Source organism: Ascaphus truei, chromosome 4 (assembly GCF_040206685.1).
Source record: "Ascaphus truei isolate aAscTru1 chromosome 4, aAscTru1.hap1, whole genome shotgun sequence".
In the NCBI taxonomy this organism is placed as follows: domain Eukaryota; kingdom Metazoa; phylum Chordata; class Amphibia; order Anura; family Ascaphidae; genus Ascaphus; species Ascaphus truei.
The window spans coordinates 95027510-95039829 of NC_134486.1; the positions used below are offsets into that span (position 1 = coordinate 95027510).

Below are 12320 nucleotides of genomic sequence, written 5' to 3' on the forward strand. Positions count from 1 at the left end.
AAAGAGAGAGAGAGACATGTCTGTGCTGACAAAGGAGCACACCTGAGGTACCTGGCTGGGAGATATGCTAATGACTATGCAAAGTATATTTAAATGAGCCCCGTCCCACACTTCCTATAAGGATTTCCATATCAACTATACAGAGTTGATAATAAGCCAACCTAGTGGCACCAACCTAATGACTGGAATGGTGTCAGACCCAACAGGACTAAAACCCACAACCACTGCTTTTCTAGGCCACAGCTTTAGCGGTGTGAGCTAAACCTACCAGGGTAGTATCACTGTCACATCCTACTTTTGAGCTGCTCAGTGCTCACACATGTAGCAAATATATTTATTAGAGTATCTCAGAGGTATCTCAGGTGTGCTCCATAAGGAACATTAAACTGTCAACCAAGAAGTGGAAGTGGTCAGCTTTTAAAGGAAGCCAAGGGGGGGGGGGGAAATACTACAGGTATATGGACTAATTTTGGTGCTACAAGAAAGATATGTACAAAAATGGGTATGGTATAAAAGAACAGGGACGAAAAGATTCACTGTGCCATCTGCAAGACTGCTGGACACATAATGAATTGAAATACTGAGCTTACTGAACACATATTGAACTTTATTTTACAACTAGCTGAGAGCCCCGGCGTTGCCCGGGATGTTTGTGGTGTGGGTGTGGCATTTGGGTGGGGAGTGGTCCACGCGGCCCATGTGCGGTGGTAGTGCTGCTGTGGCTGTACTGATGGTGATTGTATTGGTGTGCTGATTTGGGAGGGTTTGGTGCTGATGTGGGGGTGCGGATGTGGGTGTGCCGATGGGGGAGGTGCAAAGGTGGCGATGTGTGGGTGCTGATGGTGTTGATGGGGGCTGGGAATGGTGGGGAGCCGAGAATGCAAGTGTGCTGGGGGGGCATGGGATACCGGTGTGCTGATGTGGTCGTGCTGGGGTGTGTGTGTGTATACATGTTTGTGTGTATACATTGTATGTGTGTGTGTGTATACATGTGTGTGTGTGTATGTGTACGTGTGTGTGTATACACGTGTGTGTGTATGTGTATACACGTGTGTGTATACACGTGTGTGTGTGTATACACGTGTGTGTATACACGTGTGTGTGTGTGTATACACGTGTGTGTGTATACACGTGTGTGTGTGTATACACGTGTGTGTGTGTGTATACACATGTGTGTGTGTATACACGTGTGTGTATACACATGTGTGTATGTATACATTGTGTGTATGTATATATTGTGTGTGTGTATACGTGTGTGTATACACATGTGTGTATACACGTGTATACATGTTTGTGTGTGTATACATGTTTGTGTGTATACATTGTATGTGTGTATGTGTGTGTGTGTGTATAAGTGTGTGTGTGTGTGTGTGTGTGTGTACATTTGTGTGTGTGTACACATGTTTGTGTGTGTATACACACGTGTGTGTGTGTGTGTATACATGTGTGTGTATACACATGTGTGTATACACATGTGTGTGTACACATGTGTGTGTGTGTACACATGTGTGTGTTTACACATGTGTGTGTGTGTACACATGTGTGTGTGTACACATGTGTGTGTGTGTACACGTGTGTGTACACATGTGTGTGTATACACATGTTTGTGTGTATAGACATGTGTGTGTGTATACACATGTGTGTGTATACACGTGTGTGTGTGTGTATACATGTGTGTGTGTGTATACATTATGTGTATGTATACCTGTGTGTATACGTGTGTGAGTGTATACGTGTGTGTGTATGTGTACATGTGTGTGTGTGTATGTCTCCATGTGTGTGTGTGTATGTCTCCATGTGTGTGTGTGTATGTCTCCATGTGTGTGTGTGTATGTCTCCATGTGTGTGTGTGTATGTCTCCATGTGTGTGTGTACGTGTACATGTGTGTGAGTATACGTGTACATGTGTGTGTGTGTACGTGTCTACGTGTACATGTGTGTGTGTGTCTACGTGTACATGTGTGTGTGTCTACGTGTACGTGTGTGTGTGTCTACGTGCGTGTGTGTACGTGTGTGTGTGTGTACGTGTGTGTGTGTGTGTGTGTGTGTACGTGTGTGTCTATGTGTGTGTGTGTGTCTACGTGTGTGTGTTTGTGTATACGTGTGTGTGTTTGTGTCTACGTGTGTGTGTTTGTGTATACGTGTGTGTGTGTATACGTGTGTGTCTGCGTCTGTGTGTGTGTGTGTCTACGTGTGTGTGTGTGTGTCTACGTGTGTGTGTGTGTTTGTGTCCCTGTGTGTCCTTTGGCCCGTGACTCCGCCTCAGGGAAGGGGGGGGGTGGGGGGGGAGGTGGTGGGAAGGGGGGGGGAGGTGGTGGGAAGGAGGGGGGGGAAGGGGAGGTGGGGGGGAGGTGGTGGGAAGGGGGGGGTGGGGAGGAGGTGGTGGGAAGGGGGGGGACGTGGTGGGGGGGTGGGGGGGGAGGTGGTGGGGGGGTGGGGGGGGAGGTGGTGGGAAGGGGGGGGGTGGTGGGAAGGAGGGGGGGAAGGGGAGGTGGGGGGGAGGTGGTGGGAAGGGGGGGGTGGGGGGGAGGTGGTGGGAAGGGGGGGGAGGTGGTGGGAAGGGGGGGGAGGTGGTGGGAAGGGGGGGGGTGGGGGGGAGGTGGTGGGAAGGGGGGTGGGGGGGAGGTGGTGGGAAGGGGGGTGGGGGTGAGGTGGTGGGAAGGGGGGGGGGGGAGGTGGTGGGAAGGGGGGGAAGGTGGTGGGGAGTTGGGAAGGGGGGTGGGGGAGGTGGGAAGGGGGGTGCAGGTGGTGAGGAGGTGGTGGGAGGTTGTAAGGGGGGAGTGAAGGGAAGGTGAAGGGGGGGTGAAGGGGGGGTGGAGGGGAGGTGAAGGGGGGGTGGAGGGGAGGTGAAGGGGGGGTGGAGGGGAGGTGAAGGGGGGTGGAGGGGAGGTGAAGGGGGGTGGAGGGGAGGTGAAGGGGGGTGGAGGGGAGGTGAAGGGGGGGGTGGAGGGGAGGTGAAGGGGGGGGTGGAGGGGAGGTGAAGGGGGGGGTGGAGGGGAGGTGAAGGGGGGGGTGGAGGGGAGGTGAAGGGGGGGTGGAGGGAGGTGGAAGGGAAGGGAAGTGGAGTGAGGGGAGGTGAGGGGTGGGTGAGGGGAGGTGAGGTGAAGGGGGGTGACGGGAGGTGAAGGGGGGTGAGGGGAGGTGAAGGGGGGTGAGGGGAGGTGAAGGCCGCTCCCTCACCCATCCGGCCGCTCACTCACCCGTCCGGCAGCTCCCTCACCCGTCCGGCCGCTCCCACGTGGATCTGAGGCGGGAGGCAGCTTGTTGTGGCCGCTCCCCCGCTGTGTCCCGGGCGCTCGCTCGCTCCGCTGACTGTAGCGGCGCCGGGGGGGGGGGGTGGAGGGGAGGTGATTTGAAGGGGGGTGAGGGGTGGGTGAAGGCCGCTCACCCGTCCGGCCGCTCCCACGTGGAACTGAGGCGGGAGGCAGCTTGTTGTGGCCACTCCCCCGCTGTGTCCCGGGCACTCGCTCCTCCGCTGACTGTAGAGGCGCCGGGGGGGGGGGGGGGTGGTTGAAAGCGCGGGAGACACGGGGAGAGGAGGAGGTGCGCGCAGGTGTGTGAGGCCCCCCCCCGAGTTATACATGCTGCTAATGTACACCCCCCCCCCTACTGTGTGTGTGTGTGTGTCCCTGTGTGTGTGTGTCTGTGTGTGTGTGTGAGTGTGTGTGTGTGTGTGTGTGTGTGTGTGTGTGTGTGTGTGTGTGTGTGTGTGTCCGTGTGTCTGTGTGTGTGTGTGTCCCTGTGTGTGTGTTTGTGTCCCTGTGTGTCCTTTGGGCCGTCACTCTGCCTCAGGCCAATGAGAGGTGTGCGGGGGCGGCCCAAGGGACCAATGAGATTTCTCCTAGGGACACCGGACATCCAGCAGGCAGGCAGGCATGCATGCAGGCAGGCATACAGTGCTTTCACTAATATAGTATAAGATAAATAAAACTATATAAACTGCAGGAATTGATTCCACTTGCTTCCCACAGCACACAAAGTCTTATTGGATTGACAAGTCTAAGGCACTAATGGGGCATGGTGTCAGACCCAACAGGATCAGAAGTTGAACCCACACAATCTCTGTTATTCAGAACAACAGCTCTAGCAGTGTGAGCTTAAAAAGCTGATGGGTTGCTGTGCACACTGTATACTAACAACATACCTTCAAGGGATATCTATTCTGTTGATTGTAATCTTGAAAGCACTTCAAGCACAAATTAATAATATGTACTGAGGGCTTTGAGTTAGTGAGGAAAGTTAACATTAAATTTAAGATGAATAGAACATGGGCTACCTTACTCTACTGGGTTAGAAGAAAATGGATGCCACCTCCGCTGCTCTAGGGATTACACAGTTATAACTGTGGTTTGACAAACAAGCACTATTATTATTTGTAGATTAATATTTTTGGATGTTATAAAAAAAATTGGGGGGGGGGGGAGATTTGGAGCTGAAATGTGTTCATTTCAGCTCCGGGACCCGTGATTCCAGATATACTTACCTCCGTAGTGGGTGCCAGTAGCTCTGTAGTCAGAGAAACTGTGTGCCTAAAATAATGACGACATTTAAATGCCCCACGTCATGCGGGTGAATAGGAAGCTATGACATCATCCGGTGTGGCTTCCTATAGTCCACGTGCTGGGACATTTTAAACTAAAAAGACATACCAGCACCCCCTACCTCGTAGTTGAAATGAACCCTGTTAAGCTCCGGAGAACTCCTGTTCCAAACCTATAATTTAAAAAACAATCAACCGTATTCCTGCTTTACGATTGGTTATCCTTGTGAGCCATACACATAATAATCAGTGATTGCACCACATTTGCCTTGATACATAGACCTCTGTTTAAAGTCTACGAGATGGGTTCAATAAATCTGTGTGATATATAAATACCTCTAGTGTTTTTTGTTTTTACTGTATTTTGTGACTTTGTCATCTGCCGCAACCGAATTGTGTCACATTGAAGAGTGAAAGCTCTGCACTAAATAGAAAAAAAAAAAAACAGGAATACAATTGCTGAGTTACCAAACACGTTTGGTACCAAGCACGAGATCATATATTACTAACAATAAGAATTCATACGTATTTCATTTTTATATAGCTGTCCCATGGATTTACAAGTGCCCATTCTAAAGGATGTTATTGGCACAATGGGAAAGCCCATTGACTTGAGTGGGAGTTAAGGCCGAATTGGGTGCTTTAACCCATACCAGTGCTTCATAAATCTGTCCTACTTCCTCGAAAAAATGTTTCAATCTATTTGTTAGAGCTTCCTGCACTATGTAACAAGTAACCAGTCCTGGGGACATGCTTATACTATGAACAGGTTCAGTTCTTACATTATCTTGTTGTTGATAGACAAAAGGAATATCCATTGTGAACACATTTTGCAAAAGCATATTTATTTTAATTTTTAAATTACTTCTGGTTTTCCAGCTAAAAAACTTTACCCCCTATACCAAAAATTCAGAGACCAAGAAAGCATTTTCTAAAGCTGGAAACAAGCTATAAAGGTTCCATTGAAGGAAAACACTCAAGACGTTTTTTGACCGATTCATAATATTTAAAATATTTAGTCTTTAGCAAAAAAAAGAAAATGGCTGGCATGGAGAACTTGTTGAAAGGTGTTTATTTTTAATTGAATCTAAGAGTCAAAAATAGTTCACATTTCGCATTGAGGTATAAATAGAAAACTTAAAACAAAAAAATTAATTGACCACCCAGAATTCATAAGGGATAATATTGTTATATTCCTATAACGTTGTAAAAGTATACTTACTGTACATGTGTATATATAAGTGAATACATATATTTATACATTGAGGAAAAATATGCAGCAACTGTGAAAACCAGTGAAAAACATGAAGCTAAAAAATTTAAGTAATATATTCTGATGGGAAATGAGCCTTAATCCCTTAAAATATAATGTAATATTAATTTAAAAAAAACGGAATAGAATATATGGATGACTCCAGTTCTTTTAGAGTCTCCTTCGTACTGATGCTGTTCCTTCTAGACCCCCCTGTAGATCTCAAAAATGGCAAATAACTCCAAAGTCTCACAGGTTACGCTCTACCTTTGACGTTGTTTGCATACATATAGTCCTAGCTACTGTAATTAAGAAAGTAACCCCTTTCTGGGGTTTTGGCTTAAGTTTCCCTGAAATTGGAAAAAAAATTCCAAAGTTCAACTCGGAGTTTGAATCAAATGGCGAATTCTAACCGAAAATCGAATCAAACGTTTGGAATTTTAACCAGCGAACGTGCCCTTCCTTAATTACAAAAGTTCCAATGTTTTTAGCAGCACGGTGCAATGGGGAAACAGTAGTAATGTAAACAGAATAGCATATGTAACACCCCTATCACCTTATGTAGTTATACACGATAGGGAGTAATCCAGTTGCTCACCTGGTTGGTATATAGGAGCTCGAGTTTCCGCATATAGGGAGCTTGGGTGCAGGGTGCAGCGCCTCCACCTGTGAGGATCCCACCACGGATGGGATAACCCCTCACAGGAAATATTATAATCCCTGAATAATCACACACAGATCATAGTGTGAACCTACAGTAACTTTACCCCTATATCATAATCATGAATACAGTACACACAGTATACATGGCATGAACAAGAAGTATCATAACACAGAAATCATAACCCCTCAAGCTCCAACACAGAGAATTTTATATATACCCTCCGCTGGGACAAAGCCCAGATGTAGGTGAATGCAATTGCTACCTGCAATATCTCGGATAGTGTGTGTGGTAGTGCTAACACCTTGCTGTGCTGGTGCACCATTGGGTACCTTTACTGTATCTTGAGCAACGTTGGTCTGGCTCCTTTGTGAAGGCAGACGCTTTGTCCCATGGTGCAGGGCCTCCGACAACACTCCCTTCACACCTCAAACCCGGCCATAGCGCACGTGGTTCCTTAAGATGAAAGGAGGTCTCTGTGTCGATCTCTCTCGCATCAGCATTGCCACCGAAGTCTTACAACAGGAAAGGTCCTTTCCTACTGGCCAACCTATAACACACAAGCTGTAGTGGATGGGGCATGTATGGGGCCTTTTGGGGAACAAAAGACAGAAAAGCCCAAAGTTACATCCAATATGACAAAATATATAGTAATTGGTATATAGTTAAATACTTCAATAATAATATTCCCATAAACAAGGGCCATTTGGTTAAACCCTTTGACCAAAGTGCTGTAAGCCTGCAAGCCAACGTCAAGACATGACCGATCTTTGCAGGTCATAACACTAACCTATTGAAAAATATTTTTTAAATCTGTGATGGGCGACTGACTACAGTGAGTCCATCCATATAGCTTAATGAAAGAACCTTCCTTGCTTTATAAAGTGGAAAGGGGAACACTGTCCTATTCCTAGGAGACCTTACTGGCTCCAAGGGTCAGCCTGCTTGCTTCCTCGCTCAGCAAACACTGATTGTATCCTGGGTCATAGTTCAGATATGTAGTTCTGCCAGTATGTCTATTCCAATATGGCCACCGCACTCAATAGAAATGCTGATGAGTTACTTAAGTGCCCCCAGAGACCAGGAGGTATACCCTGCTACACATACACATAAAGAGATAGCACACAAGTGCAGTGGTATCCGGAGCAGCAGCAAGGTAGGCAAAATAATTCAGTATGACCCAGATCAAAGGTAGAAAGCTTTAATGGTACAAAAAGAGAACAACAGCATCTCCACACTTTTAATTTCCTCACTTTTGGCATTTGGATAAGACTCTATGCAAGCAAGTTATCTAGAGCGCAAGATGGCAGCACTTTCACCATTACACATACAAATAAGAGTAAATTAATGCAAACACATATAATTGTTAATTGGGGCCCTGCTGGTGGCAACTTACAATCTAGCGGTAATAAGGGGTACTTTTAAAACAAAAGGTATAAGTGACTGCTCATTGTGAGACTAAGTTTGACTCAAGATTTAGTTTGGGGGGTGTGGATGTCAGGGGTAGGGGTCTGATAGGCTTGCTTAAAGAGGTAAACTTTCAATGAGCTTTTACAATTCTGGAGCTGGGGAAGAGTCTGATGGTGAATGGTAGGGAATTCCAGAGTTAGGGTGCAGCATGGGAGAAGTTATGACAAATGAGGAGAAGGGGGATAGAGAGTGAGGGAGGAGAAGAGCAAGGGGGAGAGTGAGGGAGGAGAAGAGAGAGGGATGAGGAGAGAGGGTAGGAGAGAGAGGGTGAAGAGAGGGGAGAGAGTGTAAGGGGAAAAAGAGGGGGCAGAAAGTGTAAGGGGGAAAATAGAGAAGGAAAGGGTTATGGGGGAGAGTGTAAGGGGAAAGAGAGAGGGGGAGAGTGTAAGGGGGAAAGAGAGGGGGAGAGTGTAAGGGGGAAGAGAGAGGGAGGGAGTGTAAGGGGAGACAGAGAGAGAGAGGGAGTGTAAGGAGAGACAGAGAGAGGGAGGGAGTGTAAGGGGGAAGAGGGAGGGTGGAAGTGCAAGGAGAGACAGAGAGAGGGAGATAGAGAGGTTATGGGCAGAACAGAGCGGGTATTTAGGGGAGTATTTGGAGATGAGGGCTGAGCTGTAAACAGGGGAGGGGAATCATCATTCATGGCTTTGTATGTCAGAGGTATATTTAATGTAATTCTACAGAATATGGGAAGCAAAAGTAAGAATTTACATAGTGGAGCAGCAGATGAAAAGTGGTGAGTGAGGTAGATGACTCTGATAACAGCCTTTTGGATGTATTATCCAGGTTGGATAATGGGAATGTCAACTTGGAGGAGGTTGCAGTAGTCGAGGGATGATACGATGATTGAGTGAATTAATTATAATCTAACTGTGGTAACAGAAAAGGGGATGGAGTGGAAGGGACAATTAAAACAAAGCGTTAAAAAAGCAGCCTAAAAAATCAAGAAATAAATTAGTCTTTTTGAAGGAACATTTAAAAAAGAAGCAATAGAAAAATAATATTCCTTAAAATAGGACAATGCGCACCTTTTTGTGGAGGCCTTGTGACATTGCTTGTTATGTCAGCAAAATACAGCAGCTTGTGACTTAAAAACCAATTTAATTGGTTGGCAAGTCACATGGTATGGATACAGTATGACTAAGAAAATAACTATGCTTAACCAGGGCAAATATCACATAAATAAGATACTCTAAAATATTAGTATATGCTGTATAAAGTAATTAATGTGTGCTATTCAGAACACTAACGATTACTTGGAGCAATGACTTACATTTCAATTTATGCAACAGACATTGATGAATGTGCCACAGGAGCCCACAATTGCAGACCAGATCAAGTATGCTCTAATGTAAGGGGAACTTACAATTGCATATGTCCCCGGGGTTATCAACGACGAGGCGAACAGTGCATTGGTAAGTATCCTATCATGTCAGTCTATCATCCTTATTATTTAAGTTAATTTAAAAGTGTGTTTGTATTGAAAAGTACTAATAATACTAATATTAGTCATATTTACCCATGGAGACTGTGATGGCAGATACAATAGATTTGTTCAAAAAAAGGTTGGACATCTTTTTAGAAAGGAAAGGTATACAGGGATATACCAAATAAGTAAAAATGGGAAGGATGTTGATCCAGGGATTAATCCGATTGGCAATTCTTGGAGTCAGGAAGGAATTTATTTTTCCCCTTAATGGTTTTTTTTGTTTGCCTTCCCCAGGATCAATAAGTAAGTACAGATATAGGATATAGGATAAAGTATCTGTTATCTAAATTTAGCATAGGTTGAACTTGATGGACGTACAGTACGTCTTTTTTCAACCTTATCTACTATGTAACTATGTAACTATACTAAATGTCTTCATATTTGGTAACATTGATGTGAATAAAAACAGAAAATAAACAGAAATCAAATGACAAATAGTATCTGTTGAATATTATGAGCAGAGTAGACACTACATTGCTAAAAAAAAAATACATAATTGTACATCAGTTTATCATTGAATATAATTTAATCAATTAAATACATAATACATATCACCAGAGTATTACATATTACTTAGATACTTGCCAATGGGAAACAGTTTAGTAAGATTAAATACACAGATGCATTCTTTGTTCTGACATGAAAAGGTGACTTCAATATACAGCACTCCTAAGAGGCTGATTGCATACTATTTGCAGGGGTGTTATACTGCACTCGCCCACTTCTGAGTATATTGAATTACATTAAGTAGCTTAAAATAAAACTGTTCGGGAACCACACATACAGAACACAAACTCTAAAAAAAACAATAAAAAAAAAAAACGAAGAGGTGTGGGGCTGAAGTGCTAGTATTGCAGTATTATATATATATATATATATATATATATATATATATATATATATATATATATATATATATATATGTTACTAGATTTGGTGTATCACATAAATAGTGAGGGTACTGCCTATATAGTATATCCTGAACAGACAAAGTGTAGTCTAGATAGAGACCTGTTTAAACATCTTATAGCCAGTTACGGTGAAACGTACGTAGGGTACGTCTGACGTCACCATCACGTGACGTTAGCTCATCGGAGAGGTGTGGGCCTGTGTTCCGTCTGAGTGCTTCGTAGACTGCATCCGTGGGCAGCAACAGCACTCAGACCTTTAAGGTATGCCAATCCTGTCATCTATAACCTGTCCTTTTAGCTACATCTAGCTTTAGTGGGGCACCCAGAGAGATACTTACCAGGGCAGCTCCCTCAGCTCAAGTGCTGCAGTTACTACACCTGCAGCTCTTAGGTGGGGACTCACATATGCTAATTTGGATTAGCAATCAGCGACCTTTGGTTCCTTGCCCTGTATAGCTGGGTTAGGCTCCTTTGGTTATACTAGCACCTCTGTGCCTGCCGCAGTGATATTGCTCATCTAGGCAGCAATCTGAGTGCTCATCCCCACCCATCATTTGGCTATAAGATGTTTATACAGGTCTCTATCTGGACTATACTTTGTCTGTTCAGGATATACTATATAGGCAGTACCGGCACTATTTATGTGATACACCAAATCTAGGAACAGATATATATAATACTGCAATACTAGCACTTCAGCCCCACACCTCTTCAGTTTTTTTAACTGTTTTTATTAGAGTTTGTGTTCTGTATGTGTGGTTCCCGAACAGTTTTATTTTAAGTTACTTAATAAAAATTATGTTTTAATTAGGATGTTCCTTTCGTGCCACACTATAGGGATTATTTTCTGTCTTAGTTTATCGTTACCTTTTCCCTGTGAGCACCACCCCATATATACTGTTTGGTCTTCTTCCCTCTGTGTGTTGAGCAGGGTATTCCTGCATTATGTATTAACGCAGCCTCTATCTGTATACATATATTGAATTACACCCAAAGTTGCCTGAAAGGCCTGAGAAAAAGGTGTGAGAATAGAATGTACAGTACAAACTGCAGGGCAGATAGCACTAATTAAGGATCACTTGTTTCGTTCTCGAGCTTTTTCATTAAACTGTGATACTGCCAATCGGGTCACTATTGAAAAGTAAAGTCCCATTGTAGTGATATACTTCTTTGTGAGGAGATGAGAGTATTATGAGGTCCCAATCAAACTACACTGCATCTTCTCCCAATAAAGTATACTTCTGCAATGTTACATAAAGTTGTAAGTACTTTTTGGGGGAATCCCCTATTGTTTATAATCACAGAAATGCTACATTGAGTTGTGAGTACTTTTGCACACCCCTCTATTTTTTATTTTTACTTTTTCAGTGTGAGCCACACTACTGTGGTTAGGTACCCCTTTGTTTAATTTTTTGGGCACTCCTTTCGCTGTTTATGTGGGGAAGAAAACATGTGGCAAGGATTGACAAATACAGTGAAGAAAAGAATCTACCCACACAACCTTCACAAATGCACTAAACATGTTTCAGTCTCTTACTGCACCGACACACTTTATTCGAGCAAATACCCAGTATGTACCTGGCAGATACCTGGAATGCGCCGCTCCTCACCTCTGACAAGCCCCGTTGTGTTTGCCTTCCCAGCCTGGGTTCATGCCTGGCTGACGGGCGGCTGATCTGTTAAATGATAATGATTAGGATTTAATAGGCTGCAATGCTTCGCGTGTCTACCAGATGGCATAAATTCATGAATTGTAATGCAGTATATATATATATACTGTGCAGTATTGCAGCCAGGGGGAATAAAATGCTTCAATCCCTGCCTGGAAAATACCTCAATGCACTCGGGCAGAAAACAGTCACAAACCTCAATACACCCGGGTATACCCGAATTCGTGGGACTAGCCAAGCTCGAATAAAGTGTGTCGCCAGTGTAAGTACCTGTATCATACAGCCAGATTTACTAAGAATTTCAAGTGGCTTCATCAGCACTACAGCCAC

At 44.4% G+C, this 12320-nt stretch overlaps 1 protein-coding gene across 1 annotated transcript in view; it reads left to right on the forward strand.

Annotated features, from left to right (window-relative positions):
* The window catches only part of EFEMP1 (EGF containing fibulin extracellular matrix protein 1), a 104331-nt gene that overhangs the window by 57791 nt on the left and 34220 nt on the right, over positions 1-12320 (forward strand). The window contains exon 5 of the mRNA XM_075596218.1: positions 9213-9335. Within this exon, the coding sequence (XP_075452333.1) occupies positions 9213-9335 (123 nt within the window). The remainder of the gene's footprint in view (positions 1-9212; positions 9336-12320) is intronic.